The following is a 20,006-nucleotide window of genomic DNA, read 5'->3' on the forward strand; positions in this document are numbered from 1 at the left end:
GTCCTCGAGTGATCTATAATCATTGCGATTTGAAACAACCGGCTGAATTTTCGAGCCGCGCTCGCCCGAAAACTGAAAAATCCCACCCGAGATCAATGGACCTTTGCATGGCCCTCCCGCCCTCTGTGATTCCCATGGTGGGTGGGATGGGAAACCCCCCCCCAGTATATTTGATAAAATCAAACACCCTTCCTGGGTATGCATTAGGCTAAAATGTTCATTTATGTTAAAGCAAACTGCTAATGCAACCATGAGGTATATAAGTATACTTATATCCATGCCCATTGTTCCAGTTGTAGAAGATTAACCAGACAATGCACGGAGAATACTCAAATCTTTTAAGCTTTTATTACCTGCTAGCAAGGAGAACAGACACAGTGGCCGGAATTTTACCGGCACCCCCGCCCCGATTCCCGGGGGCGGGCGAGGCTCGAAGAACGGCATTCTCCCTTGGCCTTGGGTGGGATCATACAAACCTTGGGCGGACGTGCTGGTAGAAGTCTGCCCAGTGACTTTCACTATGGTGTTCTGTCGATTCATACAGATAATTAGCAGTTATAGTTAATTACACCAAATGAGAAACCAGCAACTTTCCAATCCTTCATTTGCATACACAGTCCACCAATCATAGCATAGCTTTTTGTCCTTTCTTATCCAATAGAAAACCGTCTCCTTCATTGGCGTAATGTGTCAACATATCTTGTTTTTTGGGATTTGTCATGGTAACTTGTCTTTGTTTCCATCCTGTGGCCAAGCCCTGGAATGCAGTGTTTATGAAACTGACGCAAGGTTAGATTAGTCTCTTGCCCTGAATATGTGAGCGCTGGCCTCACTGAAGGCCTTGTTTGGCTAATAAACATTTTCCAGTACTTGACAGAGTTGTTTGTCATAACTTAATTTCCACAATTGTTGCAACTTAATTGTTCCCTGCCAACATCTGCAGTTTTGAATTGCTTTTAACTAGAGTTTCACAAGCTTCAGGGGCGGCACGGTAGCACAGTGGTTAGCACTGCTGCTTCACAGCTCCAGGGTCCCGGGTTCGATTCCCGGCTCGGGTCACTGTCTGTGTGGAGTTTGCACATTCTCCTCATGTCTGTGTGGGTTTCCTCCGGGTGCTCTGGTTTCCTCCCACAGTCCAAAGATGTGCGGGTTAGGTTGATTGGCCAGGTTAAAAGAATTGCCCCTTAGAGTCCTGGGATGCGTAGGTTAGAGGGATTAGTGGGTAAATATGTGGGGGTAGGGCCTGGGTGGGATTGTGGTCGGTGCAGACTCGATGAGCCGAATGGCCTCTTTCTGCACTGTAGGGTTTCTATGATTCAGCAACGCCACAGTGTTTTATTTGAAGTGAGCATCCTTAGTCTTGCAGAACAAAGTGAATTAAATATTTGGCCATAGCTGGAATTACAACTTAAGTTCCACGCAGTCAAGATTTAAATGCAACATATTCTTACTGACCATCCATAACCTGTTTTATAGAACCTTTAATGTAATCAAACAGGCCAGGTAGCCTCACAGGAGCATTATGTAACAATAGGGTAGAGGAGGTGGCCTGGGTAAGATACTCTTTCGGAGAGTCGGTGTAGACTCGATGGGCCAACTGGCCTCCTACTGCCCTGTAGGGATTCTATGGATTCTTCTAATTGGAGGAGCGAAGAGCTCGTTGAGGGATGTGGGACTGGAGGGAGTTACAGTGATAGAGGTTTGAAAACCAGGATGTAAATTTGAAAATTAAACAGAAATTCAAGTGTGATCGATTCTCATGTATATGAACTATTTCTGTGTAAAAAATAAGTAATAGATTTCCACTTGCTGGGGGAGATATTTGGGCTGTGTGCGTAGGACCTAAGATTATAGAATCCCGACAGTTCAGAAGGAGGCCATTCGGCCCATCGAGCCTGCACCGACAACAATCCAGGCTCCATCCCAGTAACCCCATACATTTACCCCGCAAATCCCCCTGACACTGAGGGGGAATTTAGCATGGCCAATCAACCTAACCCACACATCTTTGGACTGTGGAAAGAAACCAGAGCATTTGGAGGAAACCCATGCAGATACGGGGAGAAGGTGCAAACTCCACACAGTGACCCCAGGCTGGAATTGAACCCTGGTCCCTGGCGATGTGAGGCAGCGGTGCTAACCACTGTGCCACCATGCCACCCTACTTATGAGCTAACTTTGTGACCTGTACTTTTTCCCCCATATGTGCCCTCAAACCTACTTGCATGTCGGTCAATGTAACATCAACCGTGAATCAGCTCAGGAACATTTAAACAAACAAATTGCTTCGGAACAAAAAATTCCTTGCCGTATTTAAGAGTGGTAACTTGTAGTTGGATTGATGCAGTTGAAAATGAGTTTGTCACAACTAAAAGCATTTCTTAATCCGAGTGACTGGTCTGTCAACTGAGAAAGCTGATTTTGAATAACTGAAAATCACCCGAAGTGAAATACTGCACAGACCATTTGCTAGTGGTGTTGCTGTAAAGGCAGCTTCGAAGCAAATAGACCCAAAAAATCAGAGAAACATCATAGAATCCCGACAGTGCAGAAGGAGGCCATTCAGCCCATCGAGTCTGCACTGACAACAATCCCACCCCAGGCCCTATCCCCACAACCCCACACATTTACCCCGTTAATCCCTCTAAGCTACATATCCCGGGACACTAAGGGGCAATTTAGCATGGCCAATCAACCTAACCCGCACATCTTTGGGACTATGGGAGGAAACCGGAGGAAACCCACGCAGACACGGGGAGAACGTGCAAACGCCAGACAGACAGTGACCGAAGCCGGGAATCGAACCCGGGGTCCCTGGAGCTGTGAGGCAGCAGTGCTAACCACTGCGCCGCCGTGCCGCACAAAATGTACTCAAAAGCGTTTAAAATGTGCCAAACAGCGTCCTTGCACCCCCAAAAAGAAGTAACTTGATTTTTAACAGCCGCCTTGAAGTCCTGAAGCGGGCACAAACCGTGGAACCTCCCAGCAGTGATCGGCCAATGCAGTGACTGGCTAAGCCAGTCTTGTGGACCGAGATCGGGAACACAATGTTTTTCCAGATGGGAGCAAAGTGTCACGGGGCTTCAGTTTGCACTGGACATCAGGGCTGAAATTTTTCCAGCGGGATTCTCCGGCCCCGCTGCAATGAACGGAAGTTTTGGCCGTGTGTCCAATTCTCCCGTCCTGGCTTGCAACAGCGGCAGGGTGTGAACGGTTGGAGATTTCCGTCCCAGTTGCGCTTGGAATCCACAACCTTTTGCGCCGCTCTCGGCCAATTTCAGGCAAATTGCATTGATGGACACAGTATCAGTCACCCTTGGAAAAGTCCAGACCACCATGTCGATGGCACAGTGAGTTTAAGAAACATTTTTGTACATTTTAACGGTATGTGTATATATGGAAATTTCAGTAGTTAGCTGTTCCTTGTGTGAGCATTTATGCTTTGAAGTATTAATTTCTCTGATACAGTACACAATCGATGCTCAAAATGTTCTTCTCCTTTTCGCAGGGGACAATAACAATCGAGGATGAACAAGCTTGGGTATCATCCTATACATATGTTGGTGCCACCACCAATATCCATCCTTACCTATCTGCCATGGTCAACTATGCCCAACCTGTGAAGTTTCAAGGCTTTCAGGTAGCAGAAGGTACACAATTTTTGTTAAAAGTTCTGATTAACAAACAATGCATGCTTCGTCTGCAGAATTTATAAGGTTGCCAGAAGAGTACACTTCAGTTCTGAAAGTGGCGTGATTTCACCCCTGTGATTAGAATGTCAAATAATCTTTGTTCTTTGTTTTTTGCTCTTCTTTGGTCTTCGTTGTTCTAAACATTCAGGCTCAACATTCAATCTCGAGTTTTCCCCCGAGAGTCCGTGTCCGGAGGTGCATCACTTTACAAGATGCATGCTGTTTAAGTTTATGTATTAGTGCCACAAGTAGGCTTACGTTAACACTGCAATGAAGTTACTGTGAAAATCCCATAGTCGCCACACTCCGGCGCCTGTTTGGGTACACTGAGGGAGAATTTAGCTTGGCCAATGCACCTCACCAGCACGGCTTTCGGACTGTGGGAGGAAACCGGAGCACCCGGAGGAAACCCACGCAGACACAAGGAGAACGTACAGACTCCGCACAGACAGTGACCCGAGGCTGGGAATCGAACCCGAGTCCCTGGCGCTGTGAGGCACCAGTGCTAACCACTGTGCCACCAAATTGTTCAAGCCAAAAGAGAAAACGCTGGAAAATCTCAGCAGGTCTGGCAGCATCTGTAAGGAGAGAAAAGAGCTGATGTTTCGAGTCCAGGTGACCCTTTGTCAACTTGTTCAGAAGTTGCCCGAAGAAGGAAGGAGTGAATGTACTTTTTTAAGCGGCAGCTATTGTGGAGAATGAAATATATGTCTGTCTGTCTCTCTCTCTCTCTCTCTCTCTCAGGGAGCAACAAGGCTTGGACGTGAGCCAAAAGAAAACTGGCAGAGCACGAAGAAAAGGGCACATGTCCTCTCTCTGTCCGACCCCAAAAATCTCTCTCTCTCTCTTTCTCCTTCTCCATCCCTCCGTCCTAGTTTGTCTTCTGTTGTCTCCATGAAGTTCACAGCAGGAGGGAGGTGCAGAGGCCTGACCCAGAACAGCCATAACTCAGCACTAGGCTGGAGCAGCAAGGAACCACCATGTCACGATAAGTTAGCTTCTCAGTCATTCAGGAAGCAATCGAGATTAGAAAGTTCACATCCCAACCATTGTTGAATTCCCCCTTTCCTTATCTTTTCTCCCCCTTTGCTTCTCCTATCCCCCTTTTCTCAATTTTACCTCTCTCCCACCCATCTCCCCCCACCCCCCACATCTTAATCTGTCATAGCGTACCCTCTGATTTCAGCTTCTCTGCCGTTTGGCCATTCACACCTTCTATTCTCTCTATGGGCTGCCATTAGCAGCCTTTCCCCTGGTTTTAGTGGTTATGATTCATCTTTCATTCCCTCACCCTGCAGTATGAATATCTCCCACTTTCTATGCTTTTTAGCTTTGACAAAGGGTCATCTGGACTCGAAACGTCAGCTCTTTTCTCTCCTTACAGATGCTGCCAGACCTGCTGAGATTTTCCAGCATTTTTTCTTTAGGTTTCAGATTCCAGCATCTGCAGTAACTTGCTTTTATCGACATGGACAAGTTGGGCCGAAGGGCCTGTTTCCATGCTGTATATCTCTATGACTCTATGATCCTGGGCTTGATCTGGCGATTAGATCATAGAATCCCTACAGTGCAGAAGGAGACCATTTGGCCCATCAAGCCTGCAGTGACAAGAATCCCAATCAGGCCCTATCCTGGTAACCTCATGTATTTACCCTGCTAATTTCCCTGATACTAAGGGGCAATTTAGCATGGCCAATCCACCCTAACCTGCACATCCTTGGACTGTGGGAGGAAACCAGAGCACCCGGAGGAAATCCACACAGACACAGGCAGAGCATGCAAACTCCAAACAGACAGTGGCCCGAGGCCGGAATTGAACCCGGGTCCCTGACGCAGTGAGGCAGCAGTGCTAACCACTGTGCCACCATGCCACCCCTTTGATTTGATTTGAATTCAATAAAAAATACAGAATTAAGTATCTACTGATGACTAGGAAACCATTGTCGATTGTCGGAAAAACCCATCTGGTTCACTAATATCCTTTAGGGAAGGAAACCTGCCATCCTTACCCGGTTTGGCCTACATGTGACTCCAGACCCCAGCAATGTGGTTGACTCATAGAATCCCTGCAGTGCAGGAGGAGGCCATTTGGCCCATCGAGTCTGCACCGACCACAATCCCAACCTGGCCCTTTCCCGGTCACCCCATGTATTTATGCTGCTAACCCCCCCTGACACTTAAGGAGCAATTTAGCATGGCCAATCTACCTAACCAGCACATCCTTGGAGGAAATGGGAGCACCCGCAGGAAACCCACGCAGACACGGGGAGAACGTGCAGACTCCACACAGACAGTGACCCGAGGCCGGAATCGAACCCGGGTCCCTGACACTGTGAGGCAGCAGTGCTAACCACTGTGCCGCCGTGACGCCCTTCTCAAGAGAATTGAGATAGTTTCCAGTTTCACTGTGAGGTCCGCTCACCACTTGATGGCAACAAAGGCTGCCGTTTGCTTCCTCCGTTGCCGCATTCCACACACATCTCAGTTTTAATCTTTCCATTTATTTCAGCATTTTTAATTCTTGCTTTCTCCTCTGGGTTTTTAACATGCATGCCTGTCCTTCACCCCTCAAGAAGCAGTTACGAAAAGGGATAGAGTAGGCAAAAATATAATCCAGCTTTTTAAAGTAATCTCTGAACGCCCCGTATGCCAAATAATTACGGAGGCTAGAGAACGTGCAAGAATAAATCTGCTGCCCATTATCAGCAGCAAGTCCCTTCTTACTCTGCGTGTATATTTTTCCCTCTTAATCTCTCCACGCTCCAAGCACTGCAGCATTTTGCTGCATAGCAGATTGTGCTTGACGTACATACACTTTGCTGTATTAATAAATGACCGTTTCATTTGCAACCACGCAATCCTCCACTACACCATTCACAGCAACGTGGCTTTGGACGTAAATGTCTTTCAAATATGCAGCGTTGCCAGAATGTTTTATCGCCTGGAATATTTATCACCTGCAGTGGGCAAATGTGACCCCCCACCCCACACTCCGCAAAATGTGACAAATCGTTTTTTGGTCACTTTCTCCTGTTTCGTAATATAACGTTCAGGATATTGGAGACAGGACTGTGAAGCTTTGTCGCAGGGCCGGCATTGAGCAGACACTGGAGCCCCCAGGGAATTCGGGGCTCAGTGGTCCATTGCAAGTATTGAGTGTCTGAATGCAAGCGGGGGAATGGTGTTAACGTGAGCTGCAGCACAGCCCCCTGGTCAGAGTCAGAGGAAGCAGCCATACCTGTGTTTTCTAGTTGCTGCCCCGGGCCTATCGGCTTGCTAACCGAGCTTGATGAATTTTTGTTTCCTCAGAACGAAATATCCACTACAACATGTCTTCGTTCAATGAATCGGTTGGTCTCGGGTATCTGAAAACCCACGCGATCGAGTTTGTCAAGTATCCTTTTGTGACGATTTCAAGGAGGCGACGCATTGGGAAGAACTACTGCCAAACTATCTCAGTGGCTCAGAGATCATAGAATCCCTACAGAGCAGAAGGAGGCTGTTCGGCCCATCGAGTCTGCACTGACCACAATCCCACCCAGGCCCTGTCCCTGTAATCCCACATATTTACCCTGTTAATCCCCCTGACACTAAGGGTCAATTTAGCATGGCCAGTCAACCTAACCCGCACATCTTTGGACTGTGGGAGGAAACTGGAGCACCTGGAGGAAACCCACGCAGACACGGGGAGAATGTGCAAACAGACAGTGACCCGAGGCCAGAATTGAACTCCCTAGCGCTAACCTGATCTGCCTGAGTCTACACTGAACTTCCTTTGCCAGTGCTATGTTTGACACTCCTTGAAACTTGGCATTGTTGTGGGAAATTCACCACTTCGGAGTCACACACCCCAACCGCCTGTCCCCAAACCCTCGTCACCTTAGAAACACTACAATGCAGAAGGAGGCCATTCGGCCCATCGAGTCTGCACTGACAACAATCCCACCCTATCCCCAGCACCCAACATATTTACCCCGCTAATCCCTCTAACCTACGCAAACAGTTTTATTCGGACAAAGCTTTGGGACAAGCGCTGCACTCCGCAGTACAGGCAGTCACCTTCTCAACTACACAATGGTAGTTGAGCATCTTTTATACTTTTTAGATAATAGACAGTACGGACATTAGCCGTTAGCACATCGTTACAAGTTGAGTAGACAGGTACGGACATCGACAGTTAACACATCATTGTACATAGAGTGGATACATTTATGCAGTTATGTCCTCTATCAATGACTGGTTTCGATATATACATTTATGTATTTATGTCCCCATCAGTGGCTGATCTTGTTATCAAACTCATTGTTCTGGGACTGCTGTTATCTCAAGTCTTAAGGTGCCTCAAGGTCTGACCAGTTTCCTGCAGCAATTTAGACACTACAGGTTTTAACTCTTTGTGTAACTGTCTGTGCCCAAAGTCAGTGCCTCTTAGTGTCCCTTCCCAGAGTCCATTTTGTGTGCCAGGTAACCATTTTGTGTCCATCACTTTGATTTCACCATAACAGCATCATTTAAGCTGAAGCAGCCCATTGCTTTATTGGCACCCCATCCACAAATGTTAACTCTCTCCATCACCGACGCACAGTGGCAGCGGTGTGTACTATCTACAAGATGCACTGCAGCAACGCGAGGTTCCTTCAAAATGCCTTCCAAATCCACAACCTCTACCATCTAGAAAGACAAGGGCAGCAAACACATGGGAACACTGCCACCTGCAAGTTCCCCTCCAAGCCACTCGCCAGCCTGACTTAGAAATATATCGATCGTTCCTTCACTGTCATTGAATTAAAATCCCGAAACTCCCTCCCTATCAGCACTCTGGGTGTAGCCTACACCCCATGGACTGCAGCAGTTCAAGAAGGCAGCTCACCGCCACCTTCTCAAAGGGCAATTAAGGATGGGTAATAAACACTGGCCGAGCCCACATCCCTTGAATGAATGAAAAAACCTCCCAGGTGAGATATCTGATCCTGAAGAAATTGAGAAGATCGCCCAACAACCTCCTAAATGCGGGCATAATGCATACAACCTTTCCTAAGACCGTAAGACATAGGAGCAGAATTAGGCCACTCAGCCCATCAAGTCTGCCCCGCCATTCAATCATGGCTGATATTTTTCTCATCCCCAGTCTCCTGCCTTTCCCCTATAACCCCTGATCCCCTATTTGATCAAGAACCTATCTATTTGGCCAATATTTATCCAACGTTCAGCGTCACAAAATGCATTATCCGTTCATTATCACATTGCGGATCATGGAAGCTTGTGTGCCTAAACTGACTGCTGCGTTTCTAATCTTAGAGCAGTGATGCCCCCTTCAAAAAGTGCACCATTGATTGTAACAGAGTTTGGGACACGTGTTGGTCATGAAAGGAAACTCATACATCCAAGTCTTTCTTGACAATACTGCATAGAAGATATCGTTCATATTCACACCAATCAACTTTTGAAGTCTTATTAATTATATTGCTGAGGTTTAATGGCAATTGCATTACTAAACAGGTGTTAGCACACCTATAAATGGGGATAGCTGGGACACTGGGCATTGGAGTCGTGTTGGATGTAAACTAAGTCTAAGTTTTTTGTAAGTTTTTTTTATTGTCGCAAGTCGGCTTAGATTAACACTGCAGTGAAGTTACTGTTAAAATCTCCCAGTCGCCATACTCTGGCGCCTGTTCAGCTACACTGAGGGAGAATTTAGCACCTAATCAGCATGTCTTTCGGACTGTGGGAGGAAACCAGAGCACCCGGAGGAAACCCACACAGACACGGGGAGAACGTGTAGACTCCTCACAGACAGTGACCCAAGCCGGGAATCGAACCCGCATCCCTGACGCTGTGAGGCAGCAGTGCTAACCACTGTCCCCACACAATTCCCATGGCCAATCCACCTAACCTGCACATCGTTGGTATGTGGGAGGAAACCGGAATGTACAGTATTTCAGCACACAGGGTGTAATGTCTGAATTTTTTTCTGATGAGAAATGTCCTACAATTTGCTACAGCTTTCACATTGGTTGTAATGGAAAAATCTGTTTACTTAATTTGATTTGATTAGATTTATTATTGTCCCATGTATTGGGATACAGTGAAAAGTATTGTTTCTTGTCCACTGTACAGACAAAAGATACTGTTCATAGGGGAGAAGGAAAGGGGAGGGTGCAGAATATAGTATTGCAGTTACAGATAAGATGTCGAGAAAGATCAGCTAAATCCATTCAAAAGTCTGACAGCAGCAGGGAAGAAGCTGTTCTTGAGTTGGTTGGTAAATGATCCAGACTTTTGTATCTTTTTCTTGACGGAAGAAGGTGGAAGAGAGAATGTCCGGGGTGCGTGGGGTCCTGTTCACTTAAAGATACACTTTTCAGGAACCCGGTTACAACATTGATCATAGAATCTCTAGTGCAGTAGGAGGCCATTCGGCCCATCGAGCATGTGCCAACAACAATCCCACCCAGGTCCTATCCCCGTAACCCCACGTATTTAGCCTCCTAATCACCCTGACACTCAGGGGCAATTTAGCATGGCCAATCAACCCAACCCGTACATCTTTGGACTGTTGGAGGAAATTGGAGCACCCGGAGGAACCCACGCAGACACGGGGAGAACATGCAAACTCCGCACAGACAGTCACCTGAGGCTGGAATTGAACCCAGGTCCCTAGCACTGTGAGGCAGCAGTGCTAACCACCGTGCCGTCCTTGAGGAGAACTTACTGCAATGGCTTTTCACCCAAGTTTCTCTGCAGCTATTAGAAGCTTTTAACCAATGTGAAAAATTAACTAAAAAATCATACGCAGCGTTAGTGCCGATTTTGCGACTTTGATCCTTTTGAAGTGATACTTGGCCGGGATTTTCCAGTACCCGGTGGCATGTTTTCCAGCGGCAGAGGTGACTCACCATTGGCCGTCAATGGGATCTTCCAGTCCCGCCGATGCCAATGGCCATTTGCACTATTTGCCAGCCAGGGAACCCACTACAGTGGGGGTGGGAGGGCAGGGACTGGAAAATCCCGCCAGTGGGAAGGGCTGGAAAATCCCACCAGTGGGAAGGGCTGGAAAATCCCACCAGTGGGAAGGGCTGGAAAATCCCAACCTTAAGTAATGACTGAAACAACACTCTTGCACAAAATAGGGATGGAAAATGATGACTGAAGCGGTTTTGCAAAATGAGAGGAATAAATAATAATGGCAATATTAAAACGCAAGTGTGTAGATACATGCAGCTGCAGCTGTTTTTGGTTCATTTTCCTTAATGAGCAGTTATAACAAGCGACAAATGAGTCGAATTTACCCCAAGGGAGGCCGAGTGGATTCCAGTAATTACATGCCTCAGATCTTCTGGAACGCCGGCTGCCAGATGGTCTCTCTGAACTTCCAGACCCCAGGTATGGAGTGTTGTCCATTCAGCCTGACTCACTATGCAGGAATTAAGAAGCTGCACTCAAACAGATGCCCTGGATGAATCTCAGTCATTTTTGCCAGTAGCATTTCTGTCGGCAGACATATGGCACCGTGTAGAATTGTCTGTGCAACCATGAAGCCATGCAAAATTGCACAGTGAAGCTGCGGTTCTGCGCGGGTTCGAAATTGCAGAATTTTTATCGAATGGGGTCACTGTTTTATCCTAAGCCGACAGAATTTGGATTCAAAGCTTCACATAGGCGAGCTTAGAAACATAGAATCCCTACAGTGCAGAAAGAGGCCATTCGGCCCATCGGGTCTGCACCGACTCTCCAAAATAGAATCCCTACAGTGCAGAAGGAGGCCATTCAGCCCATCAAGCCATAAGACCATAAGACCATAAGACATAGGAGCGGAAGTAAGGCCATTCGGCCCATCGAGTCCACTCCACCATTCAATCATGGTTGATTTCAACTCCATTTACCCGCTCTCTCCCCATAGCCCTTAATTCCTCGAGAAATCAAGAATTTATCAATTTCTGTCTTGAAGACGCTCAACGTCTCGGCCTCCACAGCCCTCTGTGGCAATGAATTCCACAGACCCACCACTCTCTGGCTGAAGAAATTTCTCCTCATCTCTGTTCTAAAGTGACTCCCTTTTATTCTAAGGCTGTGCCCCCGCGTCCTAGTCTCCCCTGTTAATGGAAACAACTTCCCTACGTCCATCCTATCTAAGCCGTTCATTATCTTGTAAGTTTCTATCAGATCTCCCCTCAACCTCCTAAACTCCAATGAATATAATCCCACGATCCTCAGACGTTCATCGTAAACCTGCACCGACAACAATCCCACCCAGGCCCTATCCCATAACCCCACATATTTACCCTGACACTAGGATCAATTTAGCATGGCCAATCAACCTAACCCATACATCTTTGGACTGTGGGAGGAAACCAGAGCACCCAGAGGAAACCCAAACAGACACGGGAAGAACATACAAACTTCACACGGACAGTGACCCCGAGGCCGGAACTGAACCCGGGTCCCTCGCGCTGTGAGGCAGCAGTGCTAACCACTGTGCCACCATGCCACATCTTACTCAGCCCCCCACACCCCCTTTGAAGCAGGCTGATGAATACCTGCATTAAGTTAGCAGGATAGAAAGTTAAATATCTGTTGGGTTTTTTTGTCAATGTTAATATTGAATTGTGAGTTACAAAATCAATGCAACAGTTTTTCTTTAAAATGGCCACTAATTTCCCTTGGGTATCTGAATATTGACACCTGTCCCATCTAACTGATCTAATTCTGTGACCTTTTATGTTGTTTGACAGATTTAGCCATGCAGTTGAATCAGGGGAAGTTTGAGTACAATGGATCATGCGGGTAAGTAACGTATCTCTCCTGCTAAAACAATAATGCAACATTTCGGTTAAACTAAAACAGATCTAAGTATCAGTGTTCAGGAAATTTTCCACATAGTTTATGCTTGCACTTAAACATTTCTCGAGTGTAGATAAGCGACTTCCTTAAAGTATTGTAAGAAGTCTGACAACACCAGGTTAAAGTCCAACAGGCTTATTTGGAATTACGAGCTTTCGGAGCGCTGCTGAGTCACCTGATGAAGGAGCAGCGCTCCGAAAGCTCGTGATTCCAAATAAACCTGTTGGACTTTAACCTGGTGTTGTGAGACTTCTTACTGTGCCCACCCAAGTCCGACTCCTATCTCCACATCATTCCTTAAGGTAAGTAGGATCTCTTTAGACCTCCAAGTTCAGTCCGCACGGTGTTAATATTGGCCAGTTGGGTAAAAAGCGATTGCATCATTCATATTCGCACTGCAACTGCTGTTTCAATAATTGTATGTTCTAAAACAAAAAATGCTCTTCAGTTTGAGCTGCACCACACAGGTAATCTTTGAAATGCTTCACTAAACAGGCCAGATTTTACTGAGTTCAGCATCTTACTGAGGTTAGAAATGGATGGTCGGATGAATGCTTCAAGATTCAAGCTCCTGGTGGCACAGTGGTTAGCACTGCTGCCTCACAACGCCAGGGACCCGGGTTCACTTCCGGCCTCGGGTCACTGTCTGTGTGGAGTTTGCACCTTCTCCCCATATCTGCGTGAGTTTCTTCCAAGTGCTACGTTTACCTCCCACAGTCCAAAGATCTGTAGGTTAGGTGGATTGGCCATGCTAAATTCTTCATTAGTGTCAAAAGATGTACAAGTTAGCTGGATTGAACATGCTAAATTGCCCCTTAGTATCCAAAGATGTGTAGGTTCGGTGGATTAGCTATGCTAAATTGCGCTTAATGTCCAAAAATGTGCAGGGTAGGTGGATTGGCCATGCTAAATTCCTCCCTTTTGAGCAAAGATGTGTAGGTTAGGTGGATTAGCCATGGTTAATGAGTGGGGTTATGGGGATAGAGTAGAGGGCAGAGCCTGGGTTGGATGCTCTCTCAGAGAGTTGGTGCAGACTTGATGGGCTGATTGGCCTCTCTCTGCACTGTCAGGATTCCATTACAAAATCAGACCTCAGTATTCCCTTCAAGGGAATCCTGGAAATTTCAGGACTTCATACTCTGGCATTGCGTGTGTACATTGATATAGTATATGATAAAAGTGCTGCAGCTGAAACTGACTGGCTGTCAAGGGATTAAACCAGAAGGGCAACAGGACTGGCAATGTCCAAAGTGAAATTTCAGCGATGATGGTTGAATCTTTCAGTGGCCATTCACAGGCATGACAGCTCTCACTCATCTGAACTCAGTAAGGATCTTCGCCGAGTTGGATTGGTGGATTCAGATCTCGGGAGTACTCGGTTTAGCTGAAAGCTGACGTAGGAGCCAGTTTTAAAAAAAAGAAATAGAAGTGTGCTGTGGCAGCTGGGAGCAGTGTGATAGCCAAGGGCAGCGAGAAGGATTGAGTACTGGAGAGGCGAGATAGAAATTACCTTCAAGGCAAAAACATTGTGAAAATTTAAAGGCATTGAAAGACAAGTTATTATTAATGTAAATATGTAGAAACCATCGAACCATAGCAATGCAGAAAGAGGCCATTCAGCCCATCGTGTCTTCGTTGGCCAAAATAGAGAGAAATAAATAATCCAGGGTCCTGGGTTCGATTCCCGGCTCGGGTCACTGTCTGTGTGGAGTTTGCACATTCTCCTCGTGTCTGCGTGGGTTTCCTCCGGGTGCTCCGGTTTCCTCCCACAGTCCAAAGATGTGCGGGTTAGGTTGATTGGCCAGGTTAAAAATTGCCCCTTAGAGTCCTGGGATGTGTAGGTTAGAGGGATTAGCGGGTAAAATATGTGGGGGTAGGGCCTGGGTGGGATTGTGGTCGGTGCAGACTCGATGGGCCGAATAGCCTCCTTCTGCACTGTAGGGTTTCTATGATTTCTATGAAACTAGTCGCTCATTTTAATCCCACTTTCCAGCATCTGGTCCCTAGCCTTGCAGGCTACAATACTCCAGATGTAGATGGGCGACACAGTGGCACAGTGGTTAGCACTGTTGCCTCGCAGCTGATGATGTGGAGATGCTGGCGTTGGACTGGGGTAAACACAGTAAGAAGTTTAACAACACCAGGTTAAAGTCCAACAGGTTTATTTGGTAGCAAAAGCCACAAGCTCTTCAGGTGAGAAGGGGCTTAAGGCTCCGAAAGCTTGTGGCTTTTGCTACTAAATAGACCTGTTGGACTTTAGCCTGGTGTTGTTAAACTTCTTACTGTGCCTCACAGCTCCACAGACCCCGGTTCGATTCCCGGCTTGGGTCACTGTCTGTGTGGAGTCTGCACGTTCTTCCCCCGTGTCTGCGTGGGTTTCCTCTGGGTGCTCTGGTTTCCTCCCACACTCCAGAGATGTGCAGGTTAGGTGGATTGGCCATGTTAAATTGTCCCTTAGGGACTAGCTAGGGTAAATACATGGGGTTATGGGCATAGGGCCTTATAGGATTGTGGTCAGTGCAGATGTGATGGGCCAAATGGCCTCCTTCTGCACTGTAGGATTCTATGATTCTATCCAAGTACCTTTTAAATGAGATTAGCGTTTTAGCCTCAATCAACAATTCAGGCAGTGAATTCCAGATACTCACCACCCTCTGGGTGAAAAGAGTTTTCTTCACATCCCCTCTAACCAATCAATTTACACCTGTGACCCCTCAATTGACTCCTCATCTGGGGAAAACAAGTCTTTCCTGTCTCTCCATTTAGACCCCTCATCATTTTGTACACCTCCATTAGGTCACCCCTTAGCCTCTGCTGTTTGAAGGAAATCAATGCTAGCCTATCCAATCTCTCCTCATAGCTGCAATCTCAAACCCTGGCAACTTGTGCTATAAGTTTATCTGATGGAAAGTAAGGCAGCTCAATGAACTGGTGTCACCTCACCAACATTCACTCTGTCTTCCTTTGCTGAGATTGCACGAATGCTCACGTAAACAAACATAGGTTTCTGGTCTGGATTATAAAGAATGTTATTATAATATCCCGGAGTTATTGTGTGAATAAATATCGTTACATAAATAACGTGAAGCTGACGGCACCCAGGTTCACCTCATCATCACTTCTCTCAACTCCTTCACTGTTGCTAAGTGATCCAATTTCTTATCCGACGTCCAGTGTCGGCTGAGCAGAAATTTCCTCCAAATGTTTAGATGACTGAAGCGATTGTTTGCAAACCCCACGCCAAACTTCATTTCCTAGTGACCATCTTCATCCTCATTCCCTTCTCCCCATCCCCTCTCCCCCCCCTCCTCATTCCCCATCCACCTCCCCATCCCTCTCCCCATCCCACTTCCCCTCCTCATCGCCCTCCCCATCCCCCCTCTCCAGCAACAGTCTGAGATGAAACTAGCCTTTTCTCGACAGGGCTTCATATTTGACCCCCGGATGAACTTCTGATCTGATAATCACACCACCCACCCAGACCACGAGTGCAATCTTGCCAGCCCTTCCCCTGTGATGCACCCAGGTTCTTCTACAGGCTCCTCTCTTTGTAATCACTTGCACATCTCTGTTACTCTCAAGTAGAAAAAACTAGAACCAGAGGGCACAACCTCAGGCTAAAGGGACGATCCTTTAAAACAGAGATGAGGAGGAATTTCTTCAACCAGAGAGTGGTGAATCTGTGGAACTCTTTGCCGCAGAAGGCTGTGGAGGCCGGGTCACTGAGTGTCTTAAAGGCAGAGATAGATCGGTTCTTGATTAATAAGGGGATCAGGGGTTATGGGGAAGAAGCAGGAGAATGGGGATGAGAAAAATATCAGCCATGATTGAATAGCAGAGCAGACTCGATGGGCCGAGTGGCCTAATTCTGCTCCTATGTCTTATGGTCTTATGGGCATCTGAGGCAAGCTGTAATAAGATTAGTGAGCAAAAGAAATCGGACGTCTGCAGGCAAAGATGCACTTGTGGCATGATTGCTTCGTTGTGTTGCCCTCCAGGAGTTACACTCTGATTATTGATGATGAAATTCGTAGAGATTTGGCAGAAACCTCAGGTTTTTTCTGTGTACTAGGAATTTGTATAACTTTGTGCTGTAATCTGACTTGCTTTGGAATTCCTTTTATCCCGATTAGTTTCCTGCTTAAGCCTGACTTCATGCGCCGCCCCGATCGAACCTTTGACCCATTCTCCGAGACCCCAGTCGATGGAGTGATTGCAGCAACCTGTTCCGTCCAGGTAGGAGGAGAAAGAATGAACTTACCTTCTTGGAGCAACTAATTCATAATCATATCATCGAATCTCTACATTGCAGAAGGAGGCCATTCGACCCATCGAGTCTGCACCGACAACAATCCCACCCAAGCCCTATCCCCGTAACCCCACATATTTACCCCGTTAATCCCTCTAACCTACGCATCCTGGGACACTAAGAGGCAATTTAGCATGGCCAATCAATCTAACCCGTACATCTTTGGACTGTGGGAAGAAATGGGAGGAAAGCCACGCAGACACGGGGAGAAGGTGCAAACTCCACACAGACTGTGACCCAAACCGGGAATTGAACCCGGGTCCCTGGTGCTGTGAGGCAGCAGCGCTAACCACTGTGCCACTGTACCATCCTAATTGTCACTTCCAAAATCAGTTCACTCTCAACGAATCAGTCTTGACAAATGTTTTGTGTCGGAAAATGATACAATGGATTGCACGCACAAAAGCCAAACAACCCTAACTTAAAGAGCAGTCAATTTATATTTTGATAACCCTATTTGATAAAACAGAGTTGGCTTTCATTCCATCTATACAGGCGGGCACAGTGGTTAGCACATCTACCTCTCAGCTCCAGGGACCTGGGTTCGATTCCTGACTTGGGTCATTGTCTGTGTGGAGTTTGCACATTCTCCACATGTCTGTGTGGGTTTCCTCCGGGTGCTCCAGTTTCCTCCCACAGTCCAAAGTTGAACAGGTTAGGTGGATTGGCCATGCTAAATTGCCCCAATGTGTCAGGGGGACTGACAGGGTAAATATGTGGCGTTACGGGAATAGGGTCTGGATGGGATTGTGCAGACTCGATGGTCCAAATCTACACTGTGGGGATTCTATGATTCTATTTCTCTCTCAGCATCTTCTACTTTGGAATTAATTGAAGAAAATGTTTTGCCATGAATGACAACACTTTTCCTTCTCATTTCCAGGTAATATCAGGTCAGTTTCTTTCAGATAAGAAAATTGGTACGTATGTCGAAGTAGATATGTACGGTCTGCCCACAGACACAATTCGGAAGGAGTTCCGGACCCGAATGGTGATGAACAATGGATTAAACCCAGTGTATAATGAGGAACCCTTTGTGTTTCGAAAGGTGAGTTAGTAATCCAGTATCTAAATTACTTTCAATATCAGTGCTGAGTCTGGCGTCCAGGAATAGGATTAGAAGGTTTGCCTGCCAGCTGGTCAAACTGGAATCGAAAGCACAGAAGGAGGCCCTTCAACCCACCATACCTGTGCTGGCTCTCTGAAAGAACGACCCAATTAGTCCCAATCCATTGCTTGAAAATGCTCGGATTTGAGTTTATGGCCCCTTTTTGGAAGTTGCTATTGAATCTGCTCCACCACCCTTCCAGGTCATAAGAACATAAGAACTAGGAGCAGGGATAGGCCATCTGGCCCCTCGAGCCTGCTCCGCCATTCAATAAGATCATGTGGACTCAGCTCCACTCACCAGAACCCTTAATTCCTTTACTGTTCAAAAATGTATCGATCCTTGCCTTAAAAACATTCAATGAGGTAGTCTCAACTGCTTCACTGGGCAGGGAATTCCACAGATTCACAACCCTTTGTGTGAAGAAGTTCCTTCTCAACTCAGCCCTAAATCTGCTCCCTCTTATTTTGAGGCTATGCTCCCTAGTTCTAGTTTCACCTGCCAGTGGAAACAACCTCCCTGCTTCTATCTTATCTATTCCCTTCATAATCTTATATGTTTCTATAAGATCTCCCCTCATTCTTCTGAATTCCAATGAGTATAGCCCCAGTCTACAGTCTCTCCTCATAAGCCAATCCTGTCAACTCCAGAATCAACCCAGTGACTCTCCTCTGCACCCCCTGCAGTGCCAGTATATCCTTTCTCAAGTAAGGAGACCAAAGCTGTACACAATATTCCACCAGCACCTTATACAGCTGCAACATAATCTCGCTGTTTTTAATGATCGTATGTTCCTGATCCTCATTACTCACTGATTTGTTTTTTTAATTCTCCTCTCTTCCCCCCTGACTATTGCCGTTTTTTTAAATGTGTGCCCTCCAGTTACCAACCTTCCAACCAGCTTCTCCCTATCTACTCTCCTCTCAATCTTTTCCATAGAAACTAGAAGCAGGAGGAGGCCATTCGGCCCTTCGAGCCTGCTCCGCCATTCATCTTGATCATGGCTGATCATCAAATTCAATATCCTGATCCCTTCTCCCTCCCATATCCCTTGATCTTTATCCCCAAGAGCTATATCTAATTTCTTCTTGAAATCAGACAACATTTTGGCCTCAACTACTTTCTGTGGGAGTGAATTCCACACATTCACCACCCTCTGGGTGAAGAAATTTCTCCTCACCTCAGTTCCAAAAGGTTTACCCCTTATCCTCAAACTATGACCCCTAGTTCTGGACTCCCTCATCATTGGGAACATTCTTTCAGAATCTACCCTGTTTACTCTGTTAGAATTTTATAAGTTTCTATGAGATCCCCTCTCACTCTTCTAAACTCCAGTGAATATAATCCTAACCGACTTAGTCTCTCCTCATATGACAGACCTGCCATCCCAGGAATCAGCCTGGTAAACCTTCACTGTGCTCCCTCTATAGCAAGGACACCCTTCCTCAGATAAGGACACCGAAACTGCACACAATACTCCAGGTGTGGCTCCACCAGTGCCCTATACATTTGATTACCTCTTTTAAATCTTCCCATAAACCTTCTCTCTTCCCCGAAGGAGAAGAAATCTGGCTTCTTTCGTGTTTGTGGCTATTTGGCACCCTTCTAAAATTATCCCTCAAGGGACCGGTGTCGCTTCACCAGATTCCCTTTATTTACAAACTCAGTTCCATTCATATCGTGCTTCAAGAACACAGACCGATTCTGGTGTGCCAGTGCATGTGACACTTCCATATTTATTTACAGGTGAGGCCTCCTGATTGGGCAGGCAATTATGACTTCAGTCAGTGAGCTCATACTCCAAGAGGCCAACTTCATGAGTCATAGAGGTTTACAGTATGGAACCAGGCCCTTCGGCCCAACTTGTCCATGTCGGCCCAACTTGTCCATGTCACCCCTTATTTTTAACCACTAAGCGAGTCCCAATTGCCCATATTTGACCCATATCCCTCTATACCCATCTTACCCATGTAACTGTCTAAATGTTTTTTAAAAGACAAAATTGTACCCGCCTCTACTACTACCTCTGGCAGCTCGTTCCAGACACTCACCACCC

General features: G+C 46.6%; 1 protein-coding gene across 6 annotated transcripts in view; it reads left to right on the forward strand.

Annotated features, from left to right (window-relative positions):
- Positions 1–20,006, forward strand: part of plcb4a (phospholipase C, beta 4a) — a 510,936-nt gene that overhangs the window by 363,658 nt on the left and 127,272 nt on the right. For all 6 annotated transcript variants that reach the window (XM_078230348.1, XM_078230349.1, XM_078230347.1 and 3 more), the window contains 6 exons: positions 3,509–3,650; positions 7,002–7,086; positions 10,951–11,075; positions 12,425–12,476; positions 16,667–16,769; positions 17,726–17,890. In XM_078230348.1, the coding sequence (XP_078086474.1) occupies positions 3,509–3,650; positions 7,002–7,086; positions 10,951–11,075; positions 12,425–12,476; positions 16,667–16,769; positions 17,726–17,890 (672 nt within the window). The remainder of the gene's footprint in view (positions 1–3,508; positions 3,651–7,001; positions 7,087–10,950; positions 11,076–12,424; positions 12,477–16,666; positions 16,770–17,725; positions 17,891–20,006) is intronic.

Source organism: Mustelus asterias, chromosome 15 (genome assembly GCF_964213995.1).
Source record: "Mustelus asterias chromosome 15, sMusAst1.hap1.1, whole genome shotgun sequence".
NCBI classification, from domain to species: domain Eukaryota; kingdom Metazoa; phylum Chordata; class Chondrichthyes; order Carcharhiniformes; family Triakidae; genus Mustelus; species Mustelus asterias.